The sequence below is a fragment of the Carcharodon carcharias genome, chromosome 9 (assembly GCF_017639515.1).
Source record: "Carcharodon carcharias isolate sCarCar2 chromosome 9, sCarCar2.pri, whole genome shotgun sequence".
NCBI lineage: Eukaryota > Metazoa > Chordata > Chondrichthyes > Lamniformes > Lamnidae > Carcharodon > Carcharodon carcharias.
In genome coordinates, this window is record NC_054475.1 from 15703201 (window position 1) to 15724568 (window position 21368).

At 43.4% G+C, this 21368-nt stretch overlaps 1 protein-coding gene across 6 annotated transcripts in view; it reads left to right on the forward strand.

Annotated features, from left to right (window-relative positions):
* The window catches only part of magi3a (membrane associated guanylate kinase, WW and PDZ domain containing 3a), a 104670-nt gene that overhangs the window by 61822 nt on the left and 21480 nt on the right, over positions 1–21368 (forward strand). For 5 of the 6 annotated variants that reach the window (XR_005943979.1, XM_041195195.1, XM_041195191.1 and 2 more), the window contains 8 exons: positions 1201–1293; positions 10561–10618; positions 11327–11439; positions 13454–13636; positions 14132–14740; positions 16505–16536; positions 19123–19285; positions 20771–20862. Coding sequence is in view for 5 of the 6 variants with exons in the window: in XM_041195195.1 (XP_041051129.1) it covers positions 1201–1293; positions 10561–10618; positions 11327–11439; positions 13454–13636; positions 14132–14740; positions 16505–16536; positions 19123–19285; positions 20771–20862 (1343 nt within the window). In the remaining variant the exon portion in view is untranslated. The remainder of the gene's footprint in view (positions 1–1200; positions 1294–10560; positions 10619–11326; positions 11440–13453; positions 13637–14131; positions 14741–16504; positions 16537–19122; positions 19286–20770; positions 20863–21368) is intronic. The other variant, XM_041195193.1, reaches the window with a different exon arrangement.

Here is a 21368-nt window from a genome sequence, read left to right on the forward strand (position 1 = left end):
TAAGGTGATCAACTGAAGCGTAAGACAATTGAAAGCTCTATCCTATTAGCCTTTGGCTTTACGTCAGACTTCAGACTGTGCAGGTTATTTATTGCACTTTGCTTCATAAATCCTGATGGCAGGTAGCTCTGTTCTATTATTAGTGCCCAACAACTCCTCTCATTTACATTCTATCTTTTATTGTCGAGGAGACTCAGGTGGAGCATAAACCCCAGTGTAGATCAATTGGTCCAAATGGACTTTTTCCATGCTGTTAATAGTACCAGGATAGGAACAGAAGCCATTGATAAAGATTCCCAGGCTATAATCAGACAGCTAGGTGCATCAAAGTGAGCTCCATGCTCTAAAGTGGAAGAGATGAAAGGTTTAGTGCTTCTCTGTGGGGCAAAGCGAATGAGGAATGCCTGTGTGGTTTGGAGGAGCTGACTGTTCTCTGTTTAGGGCATGGGAATGGGCCACCTCTTACTAGACGGGGCTTTGTGCCCCTGTCAATGCCGACACCCAGCAAAGAATCACCTTGTCATGAGCTTATGGCGATGAGTGCTTCTTTTGACAGATGCTAACTAGATATCCTGTGCTTCCATTGATCTCCGTTTGTCTCCTTCCCAAAACGTTTTGTTCGTTTCACGCAGGCTGTTTGCAAGTTTATCTGCAGCTGTCAGACTGCAAAACCCCCTCTTGTGTAGACCTCTACTCAAGTTAACAAACAGAACCTTTGTTGCATGGAGAGTCTGATATTGCTTGAGAGCATCAGCGGCTGTCATTTGATTGAGGGGTTCCCACAACATCCCAAACCAGCAGAGTGAAGGCCTAGACTAGAGGATTCTGGATGTCCTGGGACACCTGCCTTGTCTCTTCTCATTTTATATTGGCTCCCAAAATAAACAAAAAATAACCCATGACTTGATCAGAGGTTGTATTGTAATAACATTCTGACCTTCCGCCAGCGGCCACTTTGCTGCTGAATGAGACAGTTGTGTGATTGGCACAAGGTGCCATGTCAAGACTCATGGATACGTGAAACGTTTACACAGTGTAATTTCACTGAGACATCTTAAAGCATGCTCCAAGTCACGAGGGTAAAGTTTAAGCAGCTAATGACCTGCGGGTGAACCCTGAGATTACATCACAGCCTGAAGCTGCTCCCTCGGATCTATTTTCTTCCCTTTTCCACCAGTTTTCTCTCTTCCTTTCCCGAAGGCGCTGACTCCTTGCTGGGGCAAGGTTCCACGGGCACCGGTTGCCCTCCAGTACCTCGCCCAAGTGGCCAGTCTACATCTATGAGCCTATACGGTGAGTGTCGGCAGCCTATTCAACTCTAGAGGCTTCGCAGATGAGTCCATCCTTGATTCTGTTCTTACCTTGATGTCCACATGGTCACGCTTGGCTGCACTTTGGAATCTTGACAGCACCACCTGCACCACCACCCCTTTCAGGTTGTCAGCGGTGGGGCTGGAGTGCAGTGGTGGTGGTGCTGCTGCATTTGGGAGGCAGGGCTACCTAGGCACAGAGTGGGGGTATCGAGCACATAGATTTCCTGGTCTGAATTTGCTACTTTAGACATTGAAAGGCCCGTGCATATCTTTTTAATTTTTTTGTGAAGAGGAATACTTGTGCTCATATAGCAATTTTCACAACATTAGGTCATCCCAAAGTGCTTTGCAATTAAGTACTTCTGCAGTGCAGTCAATGGTAAGAAAATGTAATTTTAAGTGAGGTATTTACAGTGAGTATTGAACGCAATTTCTTGTTCTGATGGCATTCAACTGGAGAATTAACCATTGCTTGAAACGTTGTATTTAGGTGAGAGGGAGAAAGTTTAGAGGTCAGGAGGAAGGAGTGAAAATCGCAAGAAGTAAATCCAAGTCATTGTAAATGAACAGAGAGTATACAAGAAATCTGTAATACACCAGAAGGAATTGAAAGAAGTTGTGTTTATATAGCCTTTTGCTATCTTGTGACGTGTTAGTTCAGTTGAATTTTCAAGACTGAGCTCAATATATTTTTGTTGGGTAAATTTATCGAGGAATGTAGGGAGAAGACAAGTAATTTAAGTTGAGGTTCATTAGCCATAATCATATGGAATGGTAGAATAGGCTTGGAGCTGAAAGGCCTCCTCCTGCATCTATGATATTCCAAAGTGTTTCACAGGCAGCTACTGTTGGGGCATAGTCACTTATGTAGGTAGGCATAGCAACCAGTTGGCACAAAGCATGCTTCCATAAACGGCAACAGGATAAATGGCCAGTTAATCTTGTGATGTTGGTAGAGGGATAGATGGTGGCCGGGACACCAGGAAGAACTCCCTTGCTCTTCAGAGTGCCATGGGATCTTATACATTACCTTGAACAGGCAGACAAGGCCTCTGTTTAATATCTCTTGAAAAGGATGGCACCTCTGACAGTGCAGCACTCCCTCAGCACTGTGATAAGGACTCGGCCTAGATGATGCACCGAAGTCCCAGAGTGGGGCTTGAACCCACAGCCTTCTGAGTCAGGTGAGAGTGCACGCTCTAATATAACATGGATAACTAAAGAGCAGCATAAATCTTCATGGCCTTGTTATAGAGATTACAGGAACACTATCATCACAGCAGGCAGGACCAAATTCAGTATGTTGGGCTACAGGAGATTGAGCAAGAATGAAGTAATGAGAACGATTGTATACTTAGCACTTCTTGTGAAAGGTTTTAGAGTACTTGAAGCAATTAATTTTATAGTGACAGGATAAAAGCAAATATAAGTGTTCAATGCCAGTAAATTGCAGTGAGATGAATGAGCAGTCAATTTATTTTTGTTTGTGTTTTGAGTGAAATATTGGCTGGTACACCAGGACCACTCCTTGTTCTTTAAGTACACTGCCATGGGATCTTTAGCATCTGCCTGGGCTGCTAAAAAGATGGGACTTTAGTTGCACATCTTCAGGAGCAATGCTAACGTTGGTTATATTCTCCAACCCAAAGACCATCCTGCCCTGAGATGAGTAATGTCAGTTGAGCCAAGCTGAAAATGAGGAGAAGTAGCTGTGTATGCTCAGGGTAATTTCAAAATTCAAGAAGGTGAACTGATGGCAAACACCACATGAAATAGTTTGATTGAGCAAAGTAGGCATAGAGCTGATTCTCTGGGTTGCATACTGACGACAAGTTATGAATGGATAAAAGTTTGAGTAATTATGGTTGTGCTTGATCAATCTAACCTAAATTAGAAATTCCTAATGGAAATGAAACCCCAGAGGCAGAATAGGGCAGGATTGCTTCCTGATCCAACGCACTACAGACATGACTTGGAGTCAGTTGCATCTCTGTTTTGTTCTTGTGTGAGCAGTTAAAACCCCCGTTATGTAGGACTGAAGGAACAATGAGGGACAGGTGACAACACGATTTAACTTAAGATCAGGAAATTATCTATCGAGCAAACTACAAAGGAATGAAAAATGGACTAAGATTACTGAAATTTCAGTTTAGGAGAAGCTATAATGTAACCAAGAGATTTTAAAAAATTCTTTCATGGCATGTAAGCATCCCAGGCTAGGCTAGCATTTATTTCCCATCCCTAATTGCCCATGAGGTGATGGTGAGCTGCCGCCTTGAACCACTGCAGTCCATGTGGTGTAGGTATATCCACAGTGCTGTTGGGAAGGGAGTTCCAGGATTTTGACCCAGCCGCAATGAAGGAACAGTGATATAGTTCCAAGCCAGAATGGTGTATGGCTTGGAGGGGAACTTGCAGGTGGTGATGTTCCCATGCATCTGCTACTCGTGTCCTTCTATGTGGTAGAGGTCACGGGTTTGGAAGATGCTGTTGAAAGAGCCTTGGTGAGTTGCTGCATTAAATCATGTAGATGGTGCACACTGCTGCCACTGTGAGTCACTGGTGGAGGGAATGGATGTTTATGGTGGTGGATGGGGTGCAAGGCAAGCTGTCTGCTTTGTCCTGGATGGTGTCAAGCTTCTTATGTTGTTGGAATTGCACTCATCCAGGCAAGTGGAGAGTATTCCATCACACTCCTGACTTTGCCTTGTAGATGGCAGACAGGCTTTGGGGAGTCAGGAGATGAGTTACTCTCCGCAGAATCTCCAACTTCTGAGCTGCTCTTGTAGTCACAGTATTTATATGGCTTGTCCAGTTTAGTTTCTGGTCAATGGTAACCCCTCCGCCCAGGATGTGGATAGTGGGGGATTCGGCAATGGTAATGCCTTTGAGTGTCATGGGAAAATGGTTGGATTCTTTCTTGTTGGTGATGGTCATTGCTTGCCACATGTATGTTGAGAATGTTATTTGTCACTTAATAGCCTAAGCCTGAATGTTGTCCGGGTCTTGCTGCATATGGGCATGGACTGCTTCAGTATCTGTGGGATTGTGAATGGTGCTGAACATTGTGCAATCATCAGTGAACATCCCCACTTCTGACCTTAAGATGGAGGGAAGTTCTTTGGTGAAGCAGCTGAAGATGGTTGGGCCTAGGACACTACCCTGAGGAACTCCTGCAGCGATGTCCTGGGCCTGAGATGATTGACTTCCAACAACCGCAACCATCTTCCTTTGTGCTCACTATGGCTTCAACCAGCGGAGTGTTTTCCTCCCAATGGCCATCAACACCAGTTTAGCTCGGGCTCCTTGATGCCAGACTTGGTTAAATGCTGCCTTGATGTCAAGGGCAGACACTGTCACCTCACTTCTGGAGTTCAGCTCTTTTGTCCATGTTTAGACCAAGGCTGTAATGAATTCAGGACCTGAGTTGCCCTGGTGGAACCCAAAGAGTGTCAGTGAGCAAGTATTGCTGCTTACAATACTTTCCATCACTTCACTTTACTGATGATTGAGAGTAGACTGATGGAGCAGTAATTGACTGGGCTGGATTTATCCTCCTTTTTGTGGCAGGACATATCTGGACAATTTTCTACATTGCTGGATAGATACCAATTTGCAGCTGTACTGGAACAGGTTGGCTAAGGGCACAGCTAGTCCTGGAGCACAAGTCTTCAGTGCTTTTGTTTAATGTTGTCAGGGCCCATAGCCTTCGCAATATCGAGTGCCTTCAACCGTTTCTTAATATCATGTGGAGTGAATCGAATTGGCTGAAGACTGGCATCTGTAATGCTGGGGACCTCTGGAGGAAGCAGAGATGGATCATCCGCTCAGCACTTCTGACTGAAGATTGTAGCAAATGCTTCAGCCTTGTCATTTGCACTCATGTGCTGGGCTCTCCCATCATTAAGGATGTGGATATTTGTGGAGTCACCTCCTGTTAGTTGTTTAATTGTCTACCACCACTCGTGACTGGATGTGGCAGGAGCTTAGATCTGAACTATGCATTGTGGGATTGCTTAGCTCTGTCTATTGCATGCTGCTTTCGCTGTTTGGCATGCAAGTAATCCTGAGTTGTGGCTTCACCAGGCTGACACCTCAATTTTAGGTATGCTTGGTGCTGCACCTGCATGCCCTCCTGCACCCTTCATTGAGGGCATTGAGAAATAAAGGTAAATGAAGCAAATCACCCCCCAAAAAATGAATAGACTAATAAAGATAGGGAATCATAAAATTAAACAGGAGGGGAGAACTGTAGAAGTGTTGGAATTCCCTGAAACAGTTAATGGGGCTAGCGTTGTAAAAAAGGACCTGAGAGGTGAATGCAGCTTAAGACCATGAACTCATAGTGCAAAGGAGGCCTTTAATCCATTGGATCTGTGCCCATGTTCACACTTCAGTTGGAGCTGTCTGCCTTAATCCTGCTCCCCTGCATTCTTCCTTTTTCAAGTAGTTAAAATTTGTTGTGTAGAAGTTTAACCTGCAGGAAAAATGCACTTGAAGAGGACATCGGGATTCTAAAAGTTGTGTTGAAACTAATGGACAATAGTTCAAATGCTAAATGAATATTTTCTACAAATACCGACCAGGATGCCATACCTTGTCCAGCATTTGTAGTTCACAGTGCACCCTCGAGGATTTTGAAGTCAATGTGGCACAACCAAATAAATTAAAGGATCTTTATCTGATTTTCTTGGCCAGATTGCTTACATACTGTGGGCTTTGATACATTTTTCCTTGGAGGGAAATTTGCAGTGACCTTGCTATAGAAAGCAACCTCTCATTTATATAGGGTCTTTCATGATGTCAGGATACCCCAAACTATTTTACAATCATGTACTTTTGAAATGCAGTCACTTAATTATGTAGGCAAATGTAGCAGACCATTTATGCACAGCAAGATGTCACAAATGTGATAAATGACAAGTTAATCTGTTTGGCAGTGTTGTATGAAAGATATATATTGGCTGGGACATTGGGGTGATCTCATCTGCCCTTTAAGTAGCGCCATGGGATTTTGTTTTACATCTACCTTGGTTCAACATCTCGGAAAGACTACACTTCCAATAATGTAGCACTCCTGCAGTACTGTGGTGGTGTCAGCCTTCATTTCCTTGAATGGGTCTTGAACCACAACACTAACTTGAATGAGATTTGAAATAAAGGATGAGAATTTTAAAATCTAGATGTTGTTTAAATGGGGGCCAATATGAATCTGTGAGCACAAGGGTGATGATGGGCCAATGGGAATTGGTGTGAGTTAAGATAGGATGTGCGCAGCAGAATTTTGGATGGGCTTAAGTTTACAGAGAGTAGAATGCGGGAGGCCGGCCAGGAGTGCGTTGGAATAGTCAAGTCTAGGGATAACAAAGGGCATGGTGAGGGTTTCAGCTACTAACTGGGCCTGATTTATATATCCTGAATTTCTGAAAAAGGCGAGAAGGAGTTTTGCAGGCCACCAGTTCTGATGAAGAGTCATTCAGACTCGAAACATTAACTGTATTCCTCTCCGCAGATGCTGTCAGACCTGCTGAGTTTTTCCAGGTATTTTTGTTTTTGTTTTGTATCATAACGAGTAGTTGGACAAGGATAAGGCTCTGGAGCTGTGCAAGCAAACAAGCGTAGTGTCTGCATTTAAAAGATGGACAGATCTGTCCCAGACAACTGAAGGTCCATTATCCTAACATCAATAATAGATAAACCTAGGGGGCATGTTGTAAGTTAACTTGTAGAGTAGTAACTAGTGGTCAGTACTGAGTTACAAGCAGAAAATTCTGACAAGCCTTGCCGCCTTTGGCAATGTTACAGATTGTGGTATCCCTATAAATAGTGAAAGAGCTTGCATTTATGTAGTGTCCTTGATGTCCTCGGGATAATCTACAGTCAATAAGCAATGCCCCACAAATAACAGTGCATTACAAATCGGATAATTGGTTTCTGGTGATGGAAGGATAAAGATTGTTCTTAACACTAGGGGGCAACTTTTCCCAATAGTACCATAGGATCTTTTACCTTCATCTAAAACAGGCAGACAGCGTCTCCATTTCACATCTCATTCGAAGGATGACACGTCTGACAATGTAACGCTCCTTCAGAACTGCACTGGAGTTTACACCTGGATTTTTTTTGTACTGGAATGGGACTTGAATCCAAATGAGACTGTGACCATTGAACCAAGCTGGCACCTGGTACAGTATACTTCATTTGGAATTTCAGAAAGCTTTGACACACATTGAAAATTTTAATCAAACTAAAAGCCTGCAGAGTTGTGCTTTTTGAGGCAAATAATGAAGGTATCTTGGACAAGTCACATTATCAATGAAGAGGTGCTAGTAAAATCTGAGACCAAAAGAACTCTACTGACCAAGATCAGGAAAAGACAGTTGGAAATTCTTGGGCACATAATAAATCATGATTTAGAAAGTCTGATGCTGGTGGGAAAGATCAATGGTAAAATAGATTGTGGTAGACAAAGAATGATCTTTCTAAAGAGCTTCACAAACTGGATGAATGTACCACCAACGAAGATGACCCATGCCTCCAGAGCAAGATTAACATTGAGGTCCATGGTCATCAATGCCCTCTTAGGGCATGGTACCTGAAGAGAGGGAGAAAAACCACAGGAATCTGGGGGATTACATAGACCTGATTATAAAGAATGGGGAGTTCCTTACTGATCAAGAGTTATTGGAATCGTACAGGCAGGCTGTGCTTGGTCCTCCATTTCTATCTCACCTATCTTTCTCAAGGATTAGAGACCTCAAGCTCGGCAGCTGGGAAGATAAGTATTTAAGAAGTGTGGGGGCCATGCCAAGTTCTGTCTCTTTACTGATACTGGCGGATTTCCCAATGATCTGCTCACTGTTAGTCAAAGTAATTCTTTCTTACCATTTCAGCGTATATAACCGTACTGCACAATGTGTTAGCTGTCTGTAACTCAGTGTCTCTAAGATCACGATGTAATTGCTGTACTTTCCTCACGTCTTTTAGAAGCTGATTGGCCTTGGCAGTGCTCAAGTCAGTAAGAGTTTTTCAGAATTTGTTCTCTGGAAGTAGGTAATGCTGGCAAAGCTGCCTTTTTGCCCATCCAGAGGGCATTAACAGCCATTAAATGTGGGATTGGATTCATATATAGGCTAGACAGGGTATGGGTGACAGATTTCCTTTCTTGAAGGACATTAGTGAACCACTTAGGTTTTTACAATAGCTTTCATGCTTATTCTATCTGGTGCCAACCCACTAACTGAGATTTATTGAATCCAGTTTCAAAAACTTGCCATGATTAGATTTGAATTTAACCTCTGGATTACTTGGGCTATAACCAGAACATCAAGGTGTTTGTTTTATCACCGTAAGTGTGACACAGATTTGGAAATGTGCTTATGTAACATCTGAAGTATGATAGAAGTGTGCTTACATATTAATATATGCTCAAAAAGATCTTCCATCTGCCTGTGCTTCCTGCAGCAATATTTCCTCTTTCAGAATCAGAATGGTTCCAGCACAGCAGGAGGCTTTCGGCCCATCAAGTCTGTGCTGGCTCTCTGCAAGAGCAATTTAGCTAGTCCCACTCCTCTGCCCTTTCACTGAAACCCTGCAATTTTCCCCCTCCCAGTCCTTATCCAATTTCCTTTAGAAAACCACAATTGAACCCATCTCCTCCACCGTTTCAGTCAATGCATTCCAGACTGTAATCATCACTGCATAAAATTTTCCCTCCTGCTGCCCTCGGTTCTTTTGCCAATCACTTAAACTGCTATGACCACATATTATGTGGTAAACTTGTCACTCTGTCAGTCCAGTCCTGGCATTGGAGGTGCAGCAGCATCATGGCCATAATTATGAAATAACAAGTTTGCATCAGCATTTTCAATTATAAATAAGGACATATAAATTTAAATTTGGAAATATGGAGACAACAGAATGGATGACTTCAGAATGGAGACTGAATACATCTGTGTGTCAGTTGTCATAGGAAAAGGAGTAGCTCATTCAGCCACTCAAACCTGTTCCGTCATTCAATTAAAATATGGCTGACCTATAGTTTAACTCCATTTTTCCTCCCTTTTGTTCCAGATCTCTTGATATTCTTAAAAAAAATAGTGATCTTGTTCTTGAATATCTTTGTTAACCCCACCCCACCCAACCTCAGAGAGCTTTTTAGGGAGTGAGTTCGATTTCCAGTGTCCTTTGTGTGAAAATATAATTCTTGAATAGTCTGGTTCCAATTTTAAGATTATGCCCCCTTGACCTCAGTTCCCCCATCAGAATTAATAAGGTACATAGTTTCACAGTTTCCCTTAATCATTTTAAGAACCTTGATTAGATCATCGCTCAACTGTCTAAACTCAAGGGAATACAATCCAAGTTTATGCAACCAGCCATCCTAATTTAACTTGCAGCCCTGCGGCACCCTCTCCAAGGCTATTAAGCCTGGCTTTTGCTATACTCAAAATTGTACGCAGTGCTCCAGATGGGGCCTGACCAAGACTGTACAACTAAAACATGGTCCTCAATTAAGCGTCAACTCCCATGAAATAAAGTCTCTCACCATTAAGAAAATTCCTGAATTGTCTTTGAGATCTAAAGTGGCTGACCTCACATTGAGCTCCATCTGCCCCAGTTTTATCCACTCACTTAATCTGTTTCTTTTTAACTTCCTTCTCCCATCCACTTTACTTCTTGTGTCTCCTAACTTAGTATAATTTGCAAACCTGGATATATAACTCTATTCCTTCACCCATCATTAAAAATGGTGAAAAGCTGAGGCAACGTCACTCGTCACATCCTGCCAGAGAAATTCTCCTTATCCTTAATCTCTGTTTCCGACCTCCAAACTGAATTTCAGTCTCTGTCATAAGCTTGCTTCCAATTCCATGAGCCAATAATCTCTTGTGTGGAATTTTTATCAAATGCCTTTCAGAAGTCCAGACAAACAACATCCATAGACATTTCCCCTACCCACCATGTTAGTGACATCAATGATTCTGCTAGATTAGTCAGGGACGACCTCTACTCTTCACATATTCAAGTTGATTTTCTTTGATCTAATGGTACCTACTCAAGAGCCCCAGAATGTTAAACCAGGACTGGAAGAGCAGTGTAAATGAAAAAGCCACTTCCCATCAGGCAGGAGGTCTGAGCTGCGCTTGCTGTGTGCTATAGTATGTTGGTGTTGTCTATACTTAATGTAAAGTTGACTCGTCGATTATGGTATTGATCAGAATGTTTTTAATTTTTAAAATTGTAGAGCTTCCATATGGTTGGGAAAAGATCAGCGATCCGGTCTATGGTTTCTACTACATCGAGTAAGTTCCCCCCCCGCCAAGTAAAGGTAAAATTAAATCAGTTTACGGCTGGGTTCGTCCCAGTGTTTTAGATACCAAATGCTCTGCTGGAGGTTTCCTCTCCTCATGCAGCCATTGGTGCTTGCTGCAAGGGGCAAATGTTGCATTTATCAGAGTTGGTCAATAATTGGCTGCTGATTTTCTCCAGTTCAGTAATTCTCTTCAAACCCTCTTGAGTTTTTGTGTTTAGATAATGAGTCCTGTTACATTGCACTCATTGGATCAGTCTGTCCTTATGCTACAAACAGAATCCCCCTCTGTCTCAGGAAAAACAATCCTCCTCCTCCTTTTCCCCTTCCCTGTACCCTTCATTCTTCCATTCTGCCTATCCCACATACCCTTCCCCACACCTCTTGTAACCTAAAGTAGCTGGCTTAGATATGATTCTACCACCCTGAACCACCACCACCACCTGGCAACTTGCCCAACTGACCAAGTGGCTTCTGTTTTCGTGGCTTGTTTGGGAAAAGACGGATAAACATGGTAATATGATGCTGGTCGGTTGCAACTTAACCCAGAACCATCCAGGTATCTGAGACCTTGACTCACTCTGGAACTGAAGTGGTTGGGTGGGATGGTGAGAGAGGAATATCATTAGAGGTGTACGATGTTGCTCAGACTAAGTTAACTTGCTCTTTCTCCTTTTGCCCCCCTCTTGTTTGTCTTCAGCCACATAAACCAGAGGACCCAGTTTGAGAACCCAGTTATTGAAGCAAAGCGGAAAAAGCAGCTGATTCTTCAGCGGGACAGTCAGCGAGGGGTGCATGGAGATCAGCGACCAGGTACAGGAACCTACATTCAAAAAGAGAGTACTTGCATTTTCACACATTTGTTTCATCATCTCAAGGCATCCCAAAACACTTAACAGCCAATGAAGTTCTTGAAGTATAATCACTGTTGTAATGTAGGAAACACAGCAGCCAATTGGCACACAGCAAAATCCCACAAACAGCAATGAGATAAATGACCAGAGTTTTTGTGTTAGTTAAGGGATCCCAGCCAGAACATTGGACTTCAGAGTCCTCCCCGGTATCCTGGCCAATATTTATCCCTCAGCTAATAGTTGAGAATTTAATGACAATCAGATTTCTTGGCTGCTTTTATTTCTCTGTCAGCTTCAGGTTTATTCAATGCAGATTTCAAACTTTCAAGAGTGGGATTTGAATACACCACCTCTGGACTGCTATATTCCAATACCAGAACCAATTCATGATTGCAGCCAACATCAGAACTGTTCAGAGTAAACACATTTCCTCATGTTTAAGGCTACATCTTGCCTGCATAAAACAAAAGCTAAACATCAACTTTACTGCTGATGCTGCATCTGATATTCTCATATTCCTCTGAATGGGAAATTTATAGTGAGCACATTCCCATTAAGTTGAGCTCTCTCTCATTGAAAAGTAGGACTTAGAATGGCCCTGTGATTATGGAAATGCAGTGTAATATCTTGTGTTTCATAGAAACATAGAAAATGGGAGCAGGAGTAGGCCGTTTGGCCCCTTGAGCCTGTTCTGCCATTAAGTATGACCATGGCTGATCCTCTACCTCAATGCTATACTCCCGTGCTCTCCCCATACCCCTTGACTCCTTTAGTGTCTAGAAATCTATCTGTTTCCTCCTTAACTATATTCAGTGACTTTGTCTATACAGCCTTCTGTGGTAGAGAATTCCACAGGTTCACCACCCTCTGAGTAAAGAAGTTTCTCCTCATCTCAGTCCTAAATGGCTTACCACATTATCCTAAGAGTGACCCCTTGTTCTAAACCCCACAGCCGGGGGAAACATCATCCCTACATCCAACCTGTCCAGCCCTGTCGTAATCTTATGCTTCAAAAGCCTTCTCTTCCCTTTTCACTTTATAAATGCCTGTTATTTGGTTACACCTGACCTCTGTACGCACGTAGTAATGACTTCCCCGCCCCCAACGTCTTAGTTATATGTAACCTTGTCCTATTTACAACCCAAAGAGCCATTGCTCTACAAACAGAAACTGCAGTGAGGCGTGTAGGTACATAAAGTTTCAGGCCGATGGTGGTTTTATAAACATTAGGAGCCTCCAGCAATCTCTGAAGTTTCAGGCGGAACAAATGAGTGATAATGGCAAATGTTTGCTTTAAGTTAACCCTTTAGCTGCCAATCCAGGAAACTGACTGACTGGCATCCTGAGTTACCTTTACACTCTCCCTTTCCCTCTTCCACTCTGCCCACACCCTACCATTGTAGCTTTCCTGCTGCCCAGGGTAAGATCAGTTAGCTCAGTAAAGATTAAGGCTTGAAGCGGGGCCCAGGAGGAAGCCATTCAGCCTCTTGAACCTATTCTACCATTCAGTTAGATTTGTACCTTGTCTCCATTTTACCAGCCATTGTCTCCCAATGCCTTTAGGTACCTAACAAATCTTTCCATCTCCAATTGAGCTCTGACATCCACAGTTTTTTGGGACAGAGTTCCAAATTTCTACTACCCTTTATGTGAAGAAGTGTTTTCTGATTTCACCCCTGAACAGCCTGGCTCTAATTTTAAGGTTATGCCACCTTATTCCAGACTTTCTAAAATGAGGAAATAGTCCCTCTCTGTCTACCCTATCCAATCCCTTAAACATTTTAAAAACCTTGATTAGATCAAGGCTTCTCAACCTTCTAAACCTGTCACAATATAAGCCAAGTTTATGCAAAAACATTTGGTATTTTTGGACATGACAGATTAATCTGGATTGGAATTTTTGATGGGTCAAGCCATCATTTTTTAATTCTTGTTTCTCTTTTATTCTCCCTTCCCCACCTCTTGCACTGCAGAGAGGCCAATGTTTACTCGGGACCCCTCCCATCTTCAGGGGATGCTCATCAGGACCACGTTGCAGAAGAGCACTATGGGGTTTGGATTCACAATCATCGGAGGGGACAGCCCAGATGAGTTCCTGCAGGTGAAGAATGTGATTCAGGATGGACCTGCAGCTCAGGATGGGAACATGTTGGCAGGCAAGTGACATGTTTCTAATTTGGCATTTACAGACTTAGCACTGTCAAAGAGCTTCCCTTCCCTCCTGTCCCACCCCACCTCCCCCCACAATAGGTGCAGTGGGGGACAGCGCTGGGATAAATGGGACTGGGGAATAATAAACCATGGGGACAGGGGGATAATGGATGGTGCTGGGACTGGAGCTTTCTTGAGTGAGACCGATGCCCTGAGACCCCTGTGGGTAGATGCAGTTGGATGTGACAAAGGGACTAAGACCTGCTTGAGGTAGCTGTGGAAACTGGTGCCAGTGTGTGGGTAGGTGCCTGGGGTAGACATCACATTTCTTCTCGTTTGGTTTCCATAGGTTTATTAAATTACTCTGGTATTTATTTTAGTGCTGATAAAGATCTATCATTTCCTTGCATGCATCCCTAGCAAGTTCAAAGTTTGGGTGTATGTGGATCTAGTTGTGTACTCAACTGGTTAATGTGTATGCTATCTAATCTTATCTACAGGTGATGTAATAGTGTATGTGAACAGCACCTGCGTCCTTGGACAGACTCATGCTGATGTTGTGCAGCTTTTCCAGTCTGTTCCCATCAACCAGACAGTGAAGCTGATCCTGTGTCGTGGTTACCCACTTCCCACCGATGCCCAGGTGCCAGCTATTGACGTAGTGACTGCCACTCCCATTCTGGATGGATTGCCTGTAGCGGGGAAGCAAGCTGCCACTGGCCAGAGCCTGCAGACTGCTCCAGGGCCCCCTGAACACAATGGAAATGAGGTCCCTAGCAGTGGCGGTGCCGAGCGTTTAAACGGACCTTACTTGGGTTTGACCGAGGACCGATCCTCAATGACCTCGTCAGCTGGTTCGCAGCCAGAGGTGCTCACCATCCCCCTGCTGAAGGGGCCGAAGGGTTTTGGCTTTGCCATAGCGGACTGTCCAGCCGGACAGAAGGTGAAGATGATCCTGGACAGTCAGTGGTGCAGAGGCCTACAGAAAGGTGATGTTATCAAGGAGATAAATCAGCAGAGTATGCAGCAACTGAGCCATACCCAGGTGGTGGAGATCCTAAAGGATTGGCCTGTGGGGAGTGAAATAACACTGCTGGTGCAGAGAGGAGGTTTGTCATCTTGCTATTGTACCCTGTACGTGAATTATCTTTAGCTCCCTTGATCGTAATGCACACTTTTAGTCTCTATATTATAAAAGATATTGAGGCATTAGAGAGAATGCAAAAAAAATCTACAAGGCTGATACCAGAACTGAGAGGAGAGGGATTATAACTACCATGAAAAACTGAACAGTCTGGGGCTCTTTTCTCTAAGAAGGCTGAAATGATTTGATGGAAGTCTTAAGATTATAAAAGGATTTGATAAGGTAGACTTAGAGAAAAGCTTCCACTTGTGACAAGACCAGTACCAGTAGCCATAAAAAAATGATAGTAACTAATAAATCCAATAGGGAATTCGGGAGAAACATCATCACCAGGAGTGGTGAGAATGTGGAACTTGCTACTAGAGGAAGTAGTTGAGGTGACAGATGCATTTAAGGGGAAACTGGATGGAGTAGAAGGTTATGTTGTTCAGGTGAGATGAAGGGTGGTAGGAGGCGCATGTGGAGCACTAACACTGCCATGGACCAGTTGGGCCAAATGGCATGTTTCTGTGCTGTAAATTCCATACGTTTGCTCTGGGCTCCTATTGCAGCCCTCAGCTTTTCCTCTTCCATTATATTGTGAATTGTGCCCAAAAAGGTAAAAAGAGAAAGTGTCTTGGAGCCCAGTGAAGTACAGCATTGAATGAAATAATGTTGACTGCATTGGGAGAATGGAGTTCTGAATTAAAGTGCAAATAGTGTTGCGGATCCCACTGTAACCCTTCTAACCTTGAACTATGCACTGACCCCATTGTATAAAGTGCCCATATTTATTTGCTTATTAAAGTTGTGCTGCATAGAACCAAATTCAGATTAGAATCATAGGAAGTTTAGGGCACAGAAGGAGACCATTTGGCCCATCGTGTCTGTGCCACCCAACCTAATCCCATTTTCCAGCATTTGTCCATAGCCTGGCAGGTTACGGCATTTGAGGTGCATATCCAGGCACCTTCTAAATGAGTTGAGGATTTCAGCTCCTATTACCCTTTCAGGCAGTGAGTTCCAAACCCCTACAACCCTCTGCATCTGGGTGAAAATGATTTTCCTCATCCCCCCTCTTATCCTTCTACCAATCACTTTAAATCTATGCCTCCTAGTCACTGACCTCTCTGCTAAAATAAATAGGTCCCTCCCATACACTCTATCCAGGCCCCTCACTGTTCTGTACATCTCAATCAAATCTCCCCTCAGCCTCCTCTGTTCCAAAGAGAACCCCAGCCTATCCAGTCTTTCCTCACAGCTGCAATTTTCTAGCCCTGGCAATATCCTCGTAAATCCCCCTGTACCCTCTCTAGTGCAATTACATCCTTTCTGTAATGAGGTGACCAGTACTGCACACAATACTCAAGTTGTGGCCTAACTAATGTTTTATATTATACAAGCATAACCTCCCTGCTCTTATATTCTATACCTCGGCTAATAAATGAAAGAATTCTATATGCCGCCTTATTGTGTATTCCTTTGCCTTGTTTGATCTCCCCACCTGCATCAACTCTCACTTCTCCGGGTTGAATTCCGTTTGCCACTTTTCTGACCACCTGACCAGATTATGGAGCAATGGGTTTCTTTCCAGTGATACCTGAGAGCATAGTCCTGTTATCTGGCCTTGCTTTGCACTTCCTTCTCCCACATTTCACCCTCCCCCTCCTCCCTCTTCCCTCCTTCACCCACTCGAGTTCCTCTTTCCTGTGTGGTAATGCATTTTCTTTGCTTTTTTTTTTTCTTACAGGTCCTCCTTCACCTGCTAAAGTTATAAAAACTGTAAGTTTCTCTCTTTTTATTTGCTAACATTTGGATTGGGATCAGGGATTCTTTGTGTTTATACATGTTCCTTCCGGCAGAAGTAACTGGACTGTTATGGTGCAGTTCTGGATGCACGGCATCCCACAATCTAACCAGAACCCATCTAGAATGTGAATGCAGACATGTTAGCTAAAGCTGGGTATATTTTACACATGCTTCAAGTGCCAGCTGTGATTTTCACCTCTCAGTCAGAAGGTTCTGTGTTGAAGCCCCACTCCTGAAACATAAACTGAGAATCAGACAAGATTCCCACAGGGTGAAACGGGGAAAGAGAAAATTTAGGATTAATCTCGAACAGTTTCTCATCAGACGGAATGACCAACACATGGACTGGATTTGGGTAGCCCAGTGGAGGCAGAAACCAGGGAACCATTCCATCAACGGTGGGAGACTACTACTTTCTGAATAGATGATGTCAGTAGTAAGGAAAAGGATGTGATAACAGGACACTTAGAAAGTAATGGTAGGATTGGGCAAAGTCAACATGATTTACGAAAGGGAAATCATGTTTGAAAAACCTGTTGATAAGGGACCTGTCGATAAGGTGTATTTGGATTTTCGAAAGCTTTTCATAAGGTCCCTTAGAAGATGTTAGTAAGCAAAATTAGAGCACATGAGATCAGGAGTAAAATGCTGGCATGGATTGAGAATTGATTAATGGACAGAAACAGAGTAGGAATGAATGGGTCATTTTCAGGTTGGCAGGCTGTGACTAGTTGGGGTACTACAAGGATCAGTACTTGGTCCCTAGCTGATCACAATCCATACCAATTATTTGGATGTGGGGACCAAATGTAATATTCCCAAGTTTGCTGACGAGACAAAACTTGGTGGGAATGTGAGTTGTGAGGAGGATGCAAAAAGGCTTCAAACTGATTTGAACAGACTGAGTGAATGAATGTGAACATGGCAGATGGAATATGATGTGAAAAAATGTAGATATCCACTTCGGTAGGAAATGGTGAGAGATTGGGAAGTGTTGATGTCCAAAGATACCTGGGTGTCCTTGATCATGATTCACTGAAAGCTAACATGCAGGTGCAGCAAGCAACTAGGAAGGCAAATAGTGTGTTGTTCTTAATTGCAAGAGGATTTGAGTATAAGAGTAAAGATATCTTACTGCACTTGTATACAATCTTGGTGAGACTGCACATGCAGAATTGTGTACAGATTTGGTCTCCTTACCTAAATAAGGAAATAATTGCTATAAAGAGAGTGCAACAAAGATTCACCAGATTGATTCCTGGAATGGCGGGATTGTCCTATGACGAGAGATTGAGGAGACTGGGCCTGTATTCTCTGGAGTTTAGAAGAATGAGGCATGATCTCATTGAAACAGACATAACATAACCCTCATAGGACTCAAAGTAGATGCAGGAAGGATGTTTCCTCTGGTTGGGGGGGGGTGGGATCAAGAACCGGGGGGAGACACTCAGAATAAGCAGCCATTTAGGACTGAGTTAAAGAGGAATTTCTTCACTCAAAAATGGTGGTAAATCTTTGAATTCTACCCTCCAGAGGGCTGTGGAGGCTCAGTCATTGAGTATGTTTAAGACAGAGATTGATAGATTTCTAGATAGTAAAGACATCAAGGGATGTGGGGATAGTGAAGGGAAAATGGCATTGAGGTAGAAAATCAGCCATGATCTAACTGAATGGTGGACAAGTGCAAGGGGCTGAATGGCCTACTCCTCCTATTTCCTATGTTCCTATGGGCTGAATTGGCTAAATCATCTGTATGTCTGGCATGTACAGGATTTTATTCTTAATCTGGCTAGATTTTAAACCCAGACCCCCAGGATGACAATTGAGTGCTTTGGGCTGATAATGAGCTAAAAGCTTACAATTACTCGAAAGCAAAGTAGTGTGATTGTTGGGAATCTGAAATAAAAAACAGAAAATTCCGGAAAGGACTCTGCCTCAATGGCGAGACAGTGTTAATGTTTTGGCTCAATGACCTATCGTCAGAATTAACACCGAGGAGGGAGAGAACAAAGGGGAAAGTCTGTGCCAGGGCAGCAAGCGGGATTGATTATATGACAAGGGATGCAGGTGCAAGGCAAAATTGGGAGGTAATGGGACAAGAACCAAAGGATCTGGGGGGACTTGTAAATGATCATTGCCGAATAGCAGAGGGAGAAGGAAGCATGGAAAAGCTAACAAAAAGGAGAAGACTCTCATGACCTGGGAATGTGATAGTTTTTGGTCATCGGGAACACTCTACTTGAAAAGGTGGTGGGAGCTGATTCCAAGAATAATTTTAAAAGGGATTTGGGGAGGTAATTGAGGTTGATGAACTGTCAGGGTTAAGGACAAAAAGCCAGGGTTGTGGGATTAAGCATTGACTGCTCTTTCAAAGAGTCAGCACAGGTACAACTGACCGAATGGCCTCCTCCTGTGCTGTAAGATTGTGAAAGGTGTCCCAGGATGTGAACTTACAATTACTGTCTTGTGTTAATGCTTTCTACATTACTCCCTTGTATTTTGTAGAATTAAAAAAAAAACTTTTCTCTTCCCCGCTGCTGATTTTTTTTTTCTCCCTAGACTTTAGAACAAGAGGACAGTCAAGCAAGTTCTCAGAATCTCTCCCCCGGCGTCCCCATCCCTCAGCCTATGCCCTTCCCTCCCAATGCTGTGAGGCCCTCCTCCCCCAAACGTGACCCAACAGAGGTGTATGTACAATCCAAGACTATGTTCGACAGCAAACGTAAGTGAAGTATTGGAGCGCGTTTTACCACAGGACACTGTGAACTAAACAGTAGATGGTAATGTTGTTGGAAATCCTGTGCTGCTCAGTATCCGTGTTGTGAGATTTTGGATGGAAACTCACCTGGGAGAATGTGACAGGAGCTTGTACTGTTCAATATTTATAAATTAGATCTGGCTGAAGGGGTTGAAAATGGACATTTACAGTATCTTGTGTTGAGAAGCAGCAAAATCAAATTGAACAATTGGACGCTGGAATTGAAAAGGAATTGTTCATGTGTGAGGGTTAGTTTGGTACTGGATGTTGCTCACCCACACTCACATTTATTGCCCTTGTTGCCTAAGAAAGTGATGGTGGTGGGCTAACTTCTTGAGATCATTGTTACAAGGTGGTCACTTTACAAGGCCTTGAAAGTCAGCATATATGGCCAGGCTGGGCTCATTGTGTAGGAGTGACAGGTCCTTTTCCCCTGAAGATAGCAGTGAATCAATTTGTGACAATCTGGCAGTTTTCATGGTTATTTAACTGGTGTCAATTCACCAATTTATTCCATTCAATTTCACAACAACTTTTTGGAATTTGAACTTATGACCTCACAGTTGTTAGTCCAGCAGCAATGTCATTAGGCTACTTTGCCCAATAACTCCAGGTTGTAGTAGTTCACTGACTGGATGTCCTGTCTGATTCATCTTTATACTGAGATGTTCTCCCACAATACTGAATTCTGCCTTGTTCCCCTGATGGAGAATCTGTTCCGTATCTGTGCCACGCAGACCCACGGAAAGTTCCAGCTTTTACTCTTAGATGGGGCTGAGTTCTCCTCTCCTATCTAACAGAGCACTGGGGTTTAATTGCAATTGATCTGTATGCTCATGGGGATAGAGAAGAGGACATCAGTTAAGAGCGCCTGATCACAATCCATTGACTGATGACGTTGTCAAAAAAAAATGCTGACATTGCCATCCAGGGTCGATATTTGGACAACTAATGTGTCCACACAGAATCAGGAGAGGAGAGAAAGTAGAAGGGAGGAAAAAAAACAGTAATCATTTAGTGAGTTAATCAGCAAACAGCCCCATTTATTGATCACCTCTCTTAAACCAGTCAAGTTTTAAATGGGCTTTTCCTTTGCGGTTGTGTGCCTGTTCTCAGGAGTTGACCATAATTAGATGTCAGTGTCATGCACACTGCTGCCTGGTCATCTTGCAAGCTGAGGACTGAGCAGGTTGCCATCTAAAGCACAGCACGGTTTGACAGTTCAGTCTGTTTCTGGAAGTGCCGGAGCAGACTGGTTTCAGACTCTGCTCTGAATCCAGGCTGTAACTGCAGGACTGTCTGTCGTTCTGTATTGTATCCTGGCAAATGAATTTGAGGAAGCAGGAAATTCTGGGTTGGCCATGCTATATAAATATGGGTTGCTTTGCACGCACCTTACGCTGACCACTGCATCACCTCTGATCCTCTTCCCTGTTTATCATCCTTTAGCCCCGAATACAAAGGACATTGACATCTTTCTGCGTAAGCTGGAGAGTGGGTTTGGATTCAGAGTGCTGGGTGGAGATGGGCCGGACACACCTGTAAGTTCTCTATAACTCTCGAGCCGTCGCTTTTGATTTCATGTTACTTTCTGTGCAGACTCTTGTTAATGGTGGTAGGGCAACTGGGGAGCGGGAGGGTGAGGTGTGGCAGGTTGCATGTGTGCTGATGTAGAGTGGACACTTTGCTGTGATGCTGTTGCATAGAGTTGACCCTGCTTGTGGAAATAAATGTGAAGTGTAGCCATGCTGCTATGATCACCTAGTGTGAGTGATTCATAACGTTAGAAATAGGAGCAAGCGTAGACCATTCAGTCCATCGAGCCTGCTCCACCATTCAATACAATCATGGCTGATCTTGGGCGTAAACTCCACTTTTCTGCCAGCTCCCATATCCCTTGACTCTGTGAGATCAAAAATCTGTCTGTCTCAGTCTTAAATATATTGAATGACGGAGCATCCACAACCCTCTGAGGTAGAGAATTCCAAAGGTTCACAACGCTTTGAAGAAATTTCTCCTCATCTCAGTCGTAAATGATCAGCCCCTT